Raw genomic sequence first — 15,685 nt, forward strand, 5'->3', positions numbered from 1 at the left:
CCGCTGCTCTGCCATTGCCGCTCCCCACACCTCCCCACCACAGGCCAGAGCCAGTACATCAACCCACTCCCTTTTCCTCCACATTTTTGTAAGAAAAAAAAAAAAAGTGTCTTAGAGTATGAAAAATACGGTATTTAACAAACTTCATTTAAAACAATTACCTAATTGCATTTTCTCTTCCCGTGATGCACATTAGAAATGCTGTCTAATGTGAGGAAATCTCTCTATAGATGCATAGACCATATTAACATGGTCGAGTACAGACTTTATTGCAAACCGGTTTTATTTCCGGATAAGCGCAGTTTTTTCTTCCCCACCAAATGCAGATTCATGTTAGAATTAACCCGAAGCAACGTAAAAAAGTGCTTTATTTCCAGTCCTTCAGCAGAATAAAAGAACCTGACCACAACACACCGAATACAAAAAGAAACAAACAGATACGTTCAGTGACAACGTATCGTACGCCAAGAACAAAAGTCCAACAAAAAGTAAAAAAATATATATACAGGATTAGAAGGGGTTACTGAATATTCGGTCCACCCTCCAACACTGAGAATGGCAGTGTCTTCTGGTAGCAGCAGTTCTTCTACAAATAAATAAAGCAGTGAGGCCCAAACAAGACAAGATGGTGGCCGCAGTAACCAGTACAGCGAGAAGAGTCTATGGTGATCTGCATGTCAGTGGTTGCGATGGGTAACAAATCCCAACTTTATCCATGTCAACCCTATTGTCCAGCTACGAGGTGTACAGATGAGCGGTCACCACTCCAGGTCCACTGGGTAGTTCCCAGTAAGGCACGCCGTACAGTGGCTGTGAGAACCGGGGAAGGCGTTGGTGCAATTTAATCCGTTCTGCTGATCTTTGAAATGTTTAATGCCTTCACGCACTGCTGATGTGAGGCCGTCCACCGACAGGTAAACCACACTGTTCGCACCTAAAATATAAAAGGCATTACAATTAACCCCTTTAATGTAAAATATAAATTAGAGGCTAAGAGGCTACCCTGCTGTAAATGGGGAAGGGAGGAGGAAAAAAAAAAAAAAAAAAAAAAAAAAAAAAAAAAAGCAGTGTATACCAATCATAATCCACCCTCCGCTAAAAAGTTTAGTGACACTGATGACCTGACAGCTGGTGGTTGTAGCCAAGTCATTGGTGGTCTTAACATTTATTCCTCTGCTCAGGTGCAGGCCAAGTACAGAGGCAGAAATGGATTAGAGGGTGGGAAGGCAGAAAGTTATGGCAAGTACGCTTTTTTCCCTTCCTTTCAGCAGAATAGCTTCCCGGTGACCACTTAGGCTAGTTTCACACTAGCGTTTATGAGCGCAGCGACGGCCTGCGCACAGCCGCCGCTAAGCCCCGCCCCCTGCCGCGCCTCCTCCCGTAGCTCCGCCCACCGGCGCATGACGCTGCATGCGCCCTGCGTCCCCTATCTTTATCACAGGGGGCGCAGGCCGTGGGCAGTATGCGTTTGGCGGCGCATGCGTCCTTTTGACGGTGCGCCGACCTGCTCCAAACGCAACCTGCTGCAGTTTGGTTGCGTCGGCGCACCGTCAAAAGGACGCATGCGCCGCCAAACGCATACTGCGCACGGCCTGCGCCCCCTGTGATAAAGATAGGGGACGCAGGGTGCATGCAGCGTCATGCGCCGGTGGGCGGAGCTACGGGAGGAGGCGCGGCAGGGGCGGGGCTTAGCGGCGGCCGTGCGCAGGCCGTCGCTGCGCTCATAAACGCTAGTGTGAAACTAGCCTTACAACTACAGCAGAAAACCCCTTCAGCGCAGTGTCAGACTGGTATAAATGTGCTTACCAATATGCCCTGCCAGGTCATTGAACTCCGGGCGGTTGGCAATCAGTTCCTCTTTTGTAGGAATATTAACTCCCATATAACAGGGATGTCTTATTGGTGGCGATGCCACTCTAATGTGGACCTGGGGAGGGCAAGAGAATACAGCACTGATCATTTTAGGAATCACGCTAGAAGCGGCCACAGTTTTTACACGTCTTTGACTCAAATATACAAGTATAGCTGCCCGACATTGCTACTTTACATGTTGGACATTTCTCCCTTGCTCTGTGGTTTATTGTTCTGTCCCCTTTTGTTTGGTCCAAAAGGTTTACAGATCCTTTTTTCTACTTAAATCTGGAAAATTTTATTTTAGTAAAAAATAAAAAATTTGGACCGTTTGGTTTCCATAGCCTCAATATATCACAGTTCATAGACTGCAGATGGGATAAACAATGAAATGTCAGTAATCTCGCCCGACGGTACAGTTTGTAGTTAGAGATGTTTGGGTTGGTGTGTGAGCCTGAAGTGGCTTTTACAATATGGAGCATCGGAACCAGGCTTCAAAGGGTTAAGTTGTAAAAGACTTTCAGCTCTCGCACAAACATCAAAAGGCGCCATTACTCATGTACCTAATTGTCCATCAAAAGCGAACGGTGACAGTATATCTATTGAGCTATATGGCAGACAAAGTATCCTTACTCCAGAGGGCTCCTCTTACAAACATATTCTAAGCACAAAAACACACTGGAGATAAAAGTACCACCAAGCCAAAAAGACAGTATAAAAGCAGCCACGTGATCCCACAAACCTCCTTAGCGCCAGAATCCTTCAGAAGTTTAATAATGGGAGAAATCGTATTTCCTCGCACAATGGAGTCATCAATCAGCACTATTCTTTTGCCAACAAAGTTGTCAGTCAAGACTCCAAACTTTTTGGCCACTCCAAGCTGCCGTAGCCTCATATTGGGCTGAATAAAGGTGCGACCGACGTAGCGATTTTTGCACAGCACCTCCACATACTGAATACCGCACTGCAAAGGGGCAAGGAGAGTATTAGCTACAAATATGAAACTTATGGGCAATAAATGAAGTTTTAAATAAGAGTTTACCTTCTCTGCATAGCCCAGAGCTGCGGGGGTGGCAGATTCTGGCACAGCACTGACCAGGTCCGCCTCCATCGGGGCCTCAATAGCCAACTGTTGGCCACATCGCCTTCTCACCGAATACACCATTTGTCCTTTGTAGAAAAATAGTAATCCGTTAATGTCTTGAACTTAGCAGCTGAAGATCAAACACTTCTGTGTAACTTTAATCCATTGCCTTCCCTTCTTAATCTTGGTTAAATAACATACTACTTTCTGGTGCAATTCCACTGTTGTCGGCACCGACTCCCAGGGTTCACGCGACATTTTCAAGTCATTAGATCCCTGTGGCTAATCAACACTGGCTTCAATCTCCTTCTACAGACGTAATTGACATCTGGAGGAATTGAGAGCTGCGGCTGCTCGCTCACTTCCTCTGGATGTCTTGATTTGTCAAAGGAGGAGAGGGTGAAGCCAGAGCCAATTAAGTCAGATAATCACTGTGGCTAATGTCACACACGATCCCGATCCCCGAGAAAGCCAGTCCAGACACTGCTGAAACTGTGCCAACACCCTGACAGCCATGAAATTGCATGGTTTGGCAGGTCCAGTCTCTTAAGTTAGGGCCAACCATAATTCAAAGATCACCTTAAGAACCTTAGGGAACGCTCTATAAAAGTGATTTGATTTAATGAGCAAAATCTTGTGGAGTAAAAACAAGACGACTGAAATACATCATAGTATGAATGGTAAAATAGGTTATGCAGGAAACCACTTTGCGGATTATCCATACCACAGGGGAAAGAAAAAAAAAAAAAAAAAAAAAAAAAAAAAAGAAATACCTTCAAATATGGAGTCCGGCCGTGCAAAGTAAACATATTCAAATATACAAAATGCAGATGGGTCTCTCTCTCGATATCTGGGTACTATGTCCAAAGTCTGTACTCCGGCACGAGAGATTTTCACTATTTCCCCAGGTAGGACTTCACGGTAGTACCTATAAAAGCAGAAAGAAATACATCCACATCATACAGAAGCCTAATTATATATATATATATATATATATATATATATATATATATATATATATATATATAGGAATATAAGAGAATTGGGATCCAGCAAAAAGATGAAAGTTCACCAGAATTATAAAATCTTCTTCTTTATTTATCCATCAATTCATATAAAAAATATATGAGTAACTCCAAGCAATTGGTAACATTCCAGCAAGGGACTACATGTTTCAGCACTATGTGCCTTCTTCACGGTCCTATTTGAACTGAGCTCCAACACTGGCAATATATCCTCCTTTGTGAAACATATTCAAATGACCCTTAATTAAAAGCAGTGAAACAAACCAGTTAAAAACACCTGAGTAAATGGTTGAAACTCAGTTCAAAAATATTGCTGGAAAAATACATATATTGAACATGTTCTATACATAGACCAATGATATAAACATTAAGTAATAAATCAACAGTGATATGGAATAACTGCCGCAAAAATAAAGAAATTTTTATATAAACATATATGAAAAAATGCATCATGTAGTAGGCGCGATCTAAGTATCAGAGACCATCACAAATATGACTCAAGAGAATAATATATTGGAGTAGGTTTAAGATAGAGATATAATCTTTAGAAACTAATGTAAGCACTCAATCTATAAAAAAAAAAATATTTTTTTTTGATGTTTGCTTACTTAATATTGTGTAATAAGATCCATTCTACTATTCAATCCGTCAGGAACTCTAGTCTCTAATAAAAAGATCCACCTACTTTCTCTAGAGAGGATTTTACTTTTATAATCACCACCCCTACGTGGTTTTGTAACCACCTCTATTTCCCTAAAGGAAAAGCTTTTTAGATCTCTTTTATGCACATTGGCAAAGTGTTTGGAAACCGCAGAGGCTCCTGCAATAGGCAAATTAACTGCATCCGACAAATGTTTTCGCATACGCTGTTTCAATGAATTAGTGGTGCAACCCACATACTGAAGTCCGCAAATATTGCAATCAATAAGATATTACATTTTCTGTATTACAATTCATAAAAGAAAAAAAATCTCAAAGTTTTTTCCATTTTTTATAGAAGAAAATGTTTTCGTTTTAACAATATATTTGCAACACTTACAAATTTTTGCTCCACAACCATAACAGCCTACACTTTTCATCCAATTTTGTTTCAATTTTTTGTCTGGATCAGTAAATAAGCTTGCCGTCAACATAGATCCTATAGTAGGAGCTCTCCTCGCAACAAATTTAATTGAATATTTTTTTAATATTTCTTTCAATTCACCACTTTGTTCTAAAATGGGTAAATGTTTTTTAATAAATGGAGAATATTTCTTGATACTGTGGACTAAATTTAGTGCTGAAAACTATACCCAAATCATTGTTATGTTCTTTGATATTTTTATATTCCAACAATTCCTGTCTATTTAAATTGTCTACTATGCCTCTCGCTCTTTTTAGAGACCAGTTTGGGTAACCCCTGGATTTTAATCTTTTTGCCAAAAATTCAGATTCTTTCATATAGGTATCTTTTTCTGTACTGTTTCTTTTTGTTCGAATCAGTTCACCTGTGGGTATATTCCTAATTACATGGTTGGCATGACATGAATTTGCCATCAATATACTATTCACAGCTGTAGATTTGCGATAAGGTTCCACCAACACTTTTTTCCGATTTGAATCTATTTTCAAGGTCAAATCAAGAAAGTTAATTGACAGCTCATTCATGTGACATGTAAATTTGAGATTGAAACTATTTTTATTTAAATATGAAAAAAAGGAAGATGCTAAATCCTTGTTCCCCCTCCACACAAAAACCAAATCATCAATGACGCGTCCCAACCAAAAAATGTTATGTCTAAATGGATTGTTAAAATGAAACATATACCTCTCCTCCCATACTGACATAGTTAAATTTGCTAAAGACGGTGAGAATTTGGCCCCCATGCTCACTCCCTGTATCAGCAAATAATATTTCTCATCAAAAATAAAATAATTATGAGTGAGCAAAAAATTAGTTGCAAGCAATAAAAAATGTTGAATTTCAAATGTATACTCACTGTATTTAGATAGATAATATCTGAGGCTCTCCAATGCAACAGAATGTGGAATTGATGGATATAATCCAATAACATCACATGAAAGCCACAGAAAATCATTCCCCCATTCTATTTTTTCTACCATGTTAATAGCTGCTTTGCTATCTCTCAAGTGACTAGGAGTGAAAGCCACCAGGGGTTGTAGATAATGATCCACCCACTCCCCAAGGCGTTCACTAAAAGATCCTATCCCTGAAACGATAGGTCTAAGGCCTGTTTCACACTTCCGTTTTTGTGTCCGCCAAACGGATCCGTTTCCGTTTTTTTGACGGAAATGGATGCCAACGGATCCGTTTTTAAAAAACCGGATCCGTTTTTTTGACGGATCCGCGGTAACCGTAATGGAAGTCTATGGGACAAAAAAAACGGATCCTGCAAAAAATGGCGGATCCGTTTTTTTACGGAAAACAACGGATTTTGACGGATTTGAAAAAACGGAAGTGTGAAACAGGCCTTAGTGGGGGAGGAAAAATTTCTTTGTGCACCTTGGGGAGTGAGTGGTAAATGGGTATAATGGGATGGTCACAATACAAAGCTTCACTCAATTTCTCTGAAATAGCTCCTGTAGATACACCTTCCTGCAAAATTTTTTTAATTTCCTTATTAAAAGGGAGAGTGGGATTTTCATTTAATTCCCTGTACACACTGGAGTTTCCCAATGCGGTTAAATTAAGTTTCTTATATAAACCCACATCCAGAATGGTAATTGATCCACCCTTATCCGACGGGACAATTTTTAGACCTTTATTCTTACTCAATTCCTGAAGAGCTTTATGCTCATGAAATGTCAGATTATGATGGGTCAGTTCCACTCTGTTATTTAATTCTACCAAATCCCTTTCCACCGCTTCTTGAAAAACATCCAGCATCGGAGGTCTGGATTTAAGTGGGTAAAATTTTGTATTTTTTACATGAAAAGAATCATTTAAATTAACCTGATATTCTTTGGAGCTTTCAGATTCTAGTTGTCTCAAATTGTACAAACCCACCTGTTCCTCAAACGTAAGTAACCTTTCAACATCCCTATTTTCTACAGAACAAAAATTGTCAGTACCCATATTATCCCTAAAATGACATTTTAAGGTTAAACTACGTGCTAGACGATTGACATCCATCACTGTGTCATATACATTGAACTTACATGCCGGGGAAAAACCAAGTCCTTTTGACAAAAGTGAAAGTTGCGGTGCTGAAAGTATATAACTGGAGAGGTTGTAGACTGGTACAGTTACTTCTTCTGTTTCCGGAGTCTGTCCTGATAAGCCTGTTCTCTTATGGTGTCTTCCTCCTCTCCTTCTAATCCGTTTTTTGGTTTAGCTCCCTCTTTGTTGTAATTTCTTTGGTAAGATTTTTTTCTTTTTTCCATACTTTTATTAGATGCACAAGCCACTGATGAATCTGAATAATCATCTGAAGTATCTCCAAAAGTAGTGTCCATATTTTCTTGAGTTTTTTGAAAAGTCACTTTATGTTTGATGAACCAAGGTTTCTGTTTTTTTAATATTGATGACGGATTCTTACTCCAATTATATACACATTTACTGTTGTAATCCTCCAAATCTCGTGTATATTTTCTTTTTTTAGTCTCAATGATGGTATCCTCTAGTTTATTTAATTTTTGTTGCATTTTTTCATATAATAATTTGTAAGAATCATTGCCTTGATAAATTTCCAGAGAATCTTTCACAATCTTAATTTCATCACTGAGTTTTTTTAAGTTCAGTCTCCTCCTCTTCAATGATTAATTTTATAAGACAGAGAGCATTCACTAAGAACATTTTCCCACCTGGTCTGGAACTCATAAGCTGTTGTAGCCACTTTTTTTTAATCTCAGACCACGTGGGATCATCTTCCTCTTCCAGTAGCAGCTGAGAGAATTGTGGTCCCACCATAATTTCTGTTCCTTGATCATAATACGTTCCAAATTGTACATGATGGAATTTAATCCCCCAGGTGCTATATCCACTCCATTGACATTGAATATCAAGGCAAGTTTATTGCGTCTTGTGTTGCAGTAATCCACTTCCATAGCAAAAAAGGATTTTTTACTAATGGGATCAGTCATATGTAATGAAATTTCAAGTTCAATACTTTGATTATGGGTGCTCGGCTAATACTCCCAGAGGCAATATTCAAACAATGTAAAAAACATATAGCCAGCTCACCATAAAGGAGTTCCTCTTAATGCAATAGTCGGTGTTCACCTTATATTCTGCACGGATCCAGGCAGGTAGTGTGCCCCAACCATTATATTTGTGATGGTCTCTGATACTTAGATCGCGCCTACTACATGATGCATTTTTTCATATATGTTTATATAAAAATGTCTTTATTTTTGCAGCAGTTATTCCATATCACTGTTGATTTATTACTTAATGTTTATATCATTGGTCTATGTATAGAACATGTTCAATATATATATTTTTCCAGCAATATTTTTGAACTGAGTTTCAACCATTTACTCAGGTGTTTTTAACTGGTTTGTTTCACTGCTTTTAATTAAGGGTCATTTGAATATGTTTCACAAAGGAGGATATATTGCCAGTGTTGGAGCTCAGTTCAAATAGGACCGTGAAGGCGGCACATAGTGCTGAAACATGTAGTCCCTTGCTGGAATGTTACCAATTGCTTGGAGTTCCTCATATTTTTTATATGAATTGATGGATAAATAAAGAAGAAGATTTTATAATTCTGGTGAACTTTCATCTTTTTGCTGGATCCCAATTCTCTTATATTCCTATTTGTTGGGGCACACTCCCTGCCTGGATCCGTGCAGAATATAAGGTGAACACCGACTATTGCATTAAGAGGAACTCCTTTATGGTGAGCTGGCTATATGTTTTTTACATTGTTTGAAAATATAATATATATATATATATATATATATATATATATATATATATATATATATATATATATATATATATATATATATATATATATATCTCAACAAAACAGATCTTGTGTAAAGTTAAATAACAGCTCAGCCAGGATGGAATTACAGCATGTGCGACATTTCGGCTGTGTGCCCACGATGCGATTTTTAAGCGTTTTTGCCGTGATTTTCGGTGCGAAAGCGTTTAAAAATCTTGTACATGACGCACCCCATGCATTCCTATGGCATTCCGCACATGCTGTGCTAATGCTGCGCTTTTTTCCGTGGCGGAAGAAGCAAGAGGGCGAAACGCGCGTCGGGGCACGGGGGTCTCTTGCACGGCTCCTATTTATGGTCATATTGCAGAGAAGGTAATTAAGTTTTATACTTTTATTCCATACTGTGTAACAACTGCTTCTATCTTATATATTTTTTTTTTCGGGGTCTCCTGCTTGATTATATAATATCTTGTGGATAAAATTATTGCATATATGGAGACTATATTATAGACCTTATTGATGTGTATCATGGAGTTATTTTAATTGTTAACTTTATATGATATTTGAAATTAACATTAGGAAGCGGTTTTTTTGATTATACCTCCTGTGACATTTAAATTATGATATATTTAATATATTGATTAATTGGATTATGAAATTTTGGGCTGTGCAATTTTGCCCTAGGGGTATATTATGTTTAAAATGACATGTGGTCTTTTTTAATTCTCTTTTCATGAAATAAAAATATTGTGATTTTATCACAGAATATTTATTGGTTCCCTTCATTTTTCTGGGATATTATTTTCATCTTATTTCCCTGTGGATGTGTTCATAGTTATAGAAGTGCCATTATAGCAGTGTTGAGGATACTATAGTGTGTTTACATTTTATGGCTGTAGCTGTGACGGTGCGGATGCCAATACCGGACACACACACACACACACACACACACACCCACATTGAGCTTTATTTGAACATTCCCCTTTAAAAGCCAGGTTAGTCGTCAGCACTGCATACACTCCCAATACTTACTCCGCACCAATGGAGAGAAAGCTGCAGGATTCTGAAGACACCACCCATCCCTCCGTCTCTGATCGGTTCGTCTCTACATAGAAACAGGAGAGATTGCAAAAATGAATCATTGTGAACACTTCTCCAGAAGTACATTAGGGATGCATCAATACACTACAAGTACATCTACATACCCCCAAAGCACACCCAGGCTAATGTGCATGGCTTCAATCAATTTCTCAGCACTGGCACATCTGATCATTAGAACAGCTTTTTGTACTAGGATCTATAGAAACGTACCGCACATTTTGAATGGTAAAAATCGTACTATCCAACTGCCATTAAGAGCAAGCCGATCTGTAAGCAATGGCCATTTTTTAAATCTGAAATTTCCCCCTCACCCCTATCGGCAGTAATACTAATCTGGTCAATGAGGAGGTTGTGCCATATGATCTTCAGCTCTGGACAGCCCCACCCCACCCATTACACTAATAGCTTTAGGTCCCCTTCACACATCTGTCTCTGGTACAGTTTTCACATGTACTGGAGACACACAAGTAGACCCATTTAAATCTATGGGTCTGTGCATGTCAGTGTGTTCTATGTGACCCACATGTCCGTTTTTTTCCAGCATCATGGATGTCAATACGTCCAGCACACAAATCGTGTCGTCCATGTGCCACATACTGGAATAGAAATCATAGATGTTTAGGTGTTAGATGTGCAAATATAGAGATAAATATAGTGTAGATAAAAAGATGTCCCTGAGATATACAATTAGTGCTATGCATGTGTAGCTTATTATACATGTATTTAGCAAAAAAAAAAAAAAAAATATGGAGTGGTGTCCCCCATATTTTTATTAACCAGCAAAAGCAAAGCAAACAGCTGCAGGCTGATAATAGGTTGGTAAGGTCCATAGACCTTGGACCCTCCCTGACACAATAACAGCAGCTGAGAAGGGGCCAATATTCATATTCCTATTAATATCAGCCCACAGCTGGTTATTAGCGTTATGTTAAGGTCCCCACTTTTTGAAAACCAGTAAAGGTTAAGCAGACAGCTGTGAGCTGATAATATTCTGAAAAGCTCCATGTATATCGAGCCCTTTCCAGCATAAGACCAGATCACAGCTGCCTGCTTTCCCTTAGCTGTTTATTTAAGAAAAAAAAAAAAAGGGGACTCCATGCCATTTGTCCTTTATTAGCTAAATACATGTACAGTAAACTACACACACATTGCACCAATTATGCATCTGACAAACATATACCTCGTTATCTTTGCACATCTAAATGTGTTGTTGTTATTCTGAATTCTATTTCAGTATGTGTCACACGGATTGTACTCGGATGGCCCTGGTACTGGTATTTCCAGTACTGAAAATATCAGGACATGTGAAGGGAGGTTTATGCTATTGCTCAGTATAGGTTCCTAAGCACTCTTTAACCAAATCACAGCATATTGAGGACTTACCCACAGGACACATGGGGTCCCGACACCCTTAATGATCAGATGCAAATACTTGGAATGAAGCAGCAAAGTGCAGCTCCATCGTGTGTAGCACCCACTACTGGATATTGCAGAACTGCTTCTATTCATAAAGGTAGCAGAGATTCTGCAGTATCTGGCAGTGAGTGCTACACACTAAACGGAGCTCAGCTTTTCAGTGGAGTTCTGAGTTTCCATCCAGAAGCTTCTGGAGCAAATACCAGCTCATCAGTGTAGGTGATGGGTGTCAGACCCCCACCTATGTAATATTGATGACAGCCAATTTAACAATTTTATAACCATAGATGAAAATTTGAGACGGAAGATGGGACATTCAAACTAGGAATGTAAAAACACTTGCTCACGTACCTCAAGCTTTGCAACATGACATGAGCAGAGCAGGAAGATATTTTCATGGTCAGAGTTGCACAATGCACTATGCTATGGATAGAAGCAGTTTGTTTTAGGGATTTATAATCTTATCTTCTCTGGTGACTCAATCTTGTGAATATATTGTGGGAAAAGATATATAGTCAATACAATGAAGGCAGGCTAGGCTTCACCAATTTGTGAAAATTCTGTCACAATTGAGGTCACTGCCCACATGCCTCTTATGCATACGTGCCAACTGGATGGGAAACTCCAGAAAAATGGAAGAGCTTCTTGACTAGCTGGAAAGTCTCTGAAGGTACTGATTAAAAATAAAAACAAAACACCCCAATGCTGACAGACTCCAAAAAAGAAAATCCATCCCACAACATTACCACCAGACTGTGTCCGAGAGCAGAGGGATGAACAAACAGGGAGTAGTTTTGAAGCCGAGCACAAAGCTATAGATCTGTACACACTATAGGGTCCTACAAAACGTGTCTTGCTGTAATATTCTGGGCTCTAATATTTGGCTCCATAAGTCCTCTACACACAAAGGAGGATTAGGTGGCCATGTAACATGTAACCACATACATGGCCACTTTGCCCTCAGCATGGCTTCTGAACCTTCCCTGCAGTCTTCACTTTGATGCCACAAGTCTCAAACGTTTACATCACATTAACAGTCATTGCGTCTATAAGGATAGATTGTAGGTGACCGCAGTCACTACACTAGCCGTACCTCTTTCTTCACTGTTCACAGGGATGAGCCGCCCAATGCAGAGAGGACGATTGCCGTATGGATCACGTACAGCAAAGATATCCCCATTGTGCATGATGAGCAGCGAGTACGAGGTCGGAGTCTCATTCATCAAGTTTCTTATCCTAGAGGAATAGAAGAGAGTTAGCGGACCGGTCACATTGGCTACCAGTAACGAGGTGGGCTTGTTACCTTCTGCCCAGTCCAGGGGAAAGCACTTACACAACTATAGGACATGATGGAAATGTAGCGCATACATTATTATGTTGGATAAAAACCTAGGTAGGGGGCTAACACAGACACTGGAATAAACAGTGTGCACGTCACACATTACTACATAAGGGCTTTAAAAATACGTTGCATTACTTTATATGCGGATCCAGAATTAGTGTCAGTGTTCAAGGCCAGAGCTGCAGTCCACATTAAGGCCAGAGCTGCAGTCCACATTTCGGTTAGAGCAGACATCGGCCCACAATCCTTGCTGGCTTAAAGTCCACATAGAATTTCATACACAGATTTGGTATCTCAGTGCATTATTAGGCCATGATCCCACATGCAAAGATGATACATAAGCTGCAGTATATAGTCTGTACCATAATAAGCAATATTAATACGCTCAGATGTTGGATTTTTGGTGCAGAATTTACATATTTTTTGCATTTGGGAGTCTGCACTTAAAGGGCATCTGTCAGTAGGGTCGCCCCTCCTAAGCAGTCTATATGTGCATGTAGGACATAGGAAGCTGAATAAAGTGATACCTTGATATCTGTGATCCGATGTTTTATTCCAGAGAAATCCACATTTTTCTTGTATGTAAATTACCTCTTCCAGGCTCTGGGGGCAAACGCTGCCTGGAAGATTACTCCACCCCTAGAGTATCTTACATGAAGGAGGAGTTCCCAGCGTGAGACAAGTAACTAACAGAACAGGAGAACTGAACCTTGTCTTCTTACAAACACTTTTGCTTCCCTCTAAGCTCTGCTGTATTGCAACAATATTGCAGCCCTGTCTACCTGTGAGCTGGAAGCCGAGAGCAACCTGTAGATGTGTCAGGTATAATCACCCCAGGGACATACCACCAGTGTAGCTGGTGGTCCGGAGGTGGAGAGGAGGCCTCCAGCACCAGCGAGAGCTTCAGCTGGATACGAGTCAGAGGGCGGAGAGTTAGCTTAAATGTATTGTGGCGAAGGGAACCAGTCTGCACCCTGTGCCGATAGTGAATCAAAGGCCATCAGCTGACGTCGGCGTGCCCATGACTGGACGCATGGTAACGTCATATGCCACAATAATATCTGGAGGCGGAGTCTCATACAGACCAGTGCCCAGCCCATAGCCCTGAACAGCTCAATTACATATTTCAGAGAAAGCCACATTTTTCTCATAAGACATCGAATAACAGACATCAAGGTATTTTATTACTCCGCTTCCTATGACTTATATGCTCATATAGACTGCTGAGGAGGGGTGATCCTACTGACAGATTCCCTTTAAATGCAATTGAGTCTTTTACACTCTTATTAAAAACCCCATGGAAGTGTAAAAAAGTTTATTTGCTTCTTTTTTCCCCCCTGTTTTCAAATGCACAGTGAGCTCGATTTTCTACAAAACCATCTACTTTGCTTGAATTGTTAACCCTAGACTTTCTGCACAAAAACAAACAAAACAACCTACATGATACAAGGTAATATTGATCCTAAAGGCCAATTAAGTAGTTAAGGTGAAAATCAACGTTTCCAGGTCATTTTTATTTCCCACTATAGGCAAGGGGCGGACGGCAGCTCAAGATAGTGAAGGAGGCAGAAAGGTTATAAAATTATAACAGAACTAGATGGTGGCCCGATTCTAATGCATCGGGTATTCTAGAATATGTATGTAGTTTATTTATGAAGATTTAAGAATAATGCAATATTGCACCCCCCTATCCTGATATGCATGCTACCCCTCACCCCCCTATCCTGGTATACACGGTCCTCTCACCCCCCCACTCCTGGGTATACATGGTCCTCTCATCCCCCAATCCTGGTATACATGGTCCACTCACCCCCCAATCCTGGTATACATGGTCCTCTCACCCCCCCCCCTTTCCTGGTATGCATGCTACCTTTCACCCCCTCTATCCTGATATGCATGGTCCACCTCACCCCTATTAAACTGCACCTTTCTTTCCTGTGCTCCAGCGCACTCCCATTCTGCCGGGGAGGAGTGTGGCGCCGGAGTACGCGCATGCCCATACCGCGCTGTCCGGCACCATATTGCTGAAGACACACTGCAAATGTGTCTTCAGAAAAATGGCACCGGATAGGGCTATGCGCATGTGCGATTCTCACGCGCACTCCTGCCCCGGTCACCGGAAGAGAAGCGCTGCGGCAACGCTCCTCCCGGTGAGGTAAGTATGCACTGATGGCGCCGGAGATGGTGGTATGCATTCAGTGTCTACGCGTACCGCGATCTCCGGCGCTATACCCATTACCATACAGTATTGTCTGTTTGGTCGCAGGATTTCCGTTACAGACATAATTAGACGATTATATAGATGTGTTTCCCCATATTATCCCAATAGGAGAACACAGAATTGAGAGAATTAAGGAATGGCTTACTGTTCTATAAAACAAGCAACAGAGCCATGACAAAAAATAGAAAAAAATAATTCTAACGCACAGAAATAACAGATTCACTAGTAACAAACTAAAATTTTCTACATAAGAATCGATGGCAGCACATTTAGTGTTCTAATATCTAGTATTAGACTAGTAATAAATAGGACTAGCAAGTGTAATGAATACAATGGAGAAGAGAAGGGACTCTCAAAGATGCAAAGTGGAAGGATGGAGGACACTAATCAGCTCTTGGTTGGATGGATTCATTAGTTACACATATTCCTGTTGCTTTATTGTTGTTTTTGATTGACATTATACACACAAATATCATTTCTGCCTTGAACTAACTGTCAATATCTTATTGTTCTCTCTTCCAGATTGAAAAAAAGAAGATGGAAAACTAAGTAAAGTTGGTTTAATACAAATTCTGATAATACATTAAAACGATGCCCCCTTCTAACAATGCAAACAATACTTTACCGAGCCACCCAATCCGCGGAGTGGTCTTCTTCCATAGGCGGTGTGAAGGACAGGAGCTGCGTGATCAGTTCACTGTCGGAGCTGGTGGACAGACCAATGCCGTGCCGCATCAGCTGTGGAGAAGCACA

At 40.3% G+C, this 15,685-nt stretch overlaps 1 protein-coding gene across 1 annotated transcript in view; it reads right to left on the reverse strand.

The window, feature by feature from the left end:
* Positions 1–350: 350 nt before the first annotated feature.
* Positions 351–15,685, reverse strand: part of LOC141096782 (amidophosphoribosyltransferase-like) — a 33,297-nt gene continuing 17,962 nt past the window's right edge. Inside the window, exons 4-11 of the mRNA XM_073583588.1 lie at positions 15,558–15,670; positions 12,463–12,605; positions 9,885–9,957; positions 3,709–3,863; positions 2,894–3,021; positions 2,594–2,815; positions 1,807–1,927; positions 351–934 (exon numbers count right to left, since the gene is read on the reverse strand). Of these exons, the coding sequence (XP_073439689.1) occupies positions 759–934; positions 1,807–1,927; positions 2,594–2,815; positions 2,894–3,021; positions 3,709–3,863; positions 9,885–9,957; positions 12,463–12,605; positions 15,558–15,670 (1,131 nt within the window). The 3' untranslated portion in view covers positions 351–758. The remainder of the gene's footprint in view (positions 935–1,806; positions 1,928–2,593; positions 2,816–2,893; positions 3,022–3,708; positions 3,864–9,884; positions 9,958–12,462; positions 12,606–15,557; positions 15,671–15,685) is intronic.

Source organism: Dendrobates tinctorius, unplaced genomic scaffold (genome assembly GCF_039654945.1).
Source record: "Dendrobates tinctorius isolate UK_male_01 unplaced genomic scaffold, ASM3965494v1 ptg000079l, whole genome shotgun sequence".
NCBI classification, from domain to species: Eukaryota; Metazoa; Chordata; class Amphibia; order Anura; family Dendrobatidae; genus Dendrobates; species Dendrobates tinctorius.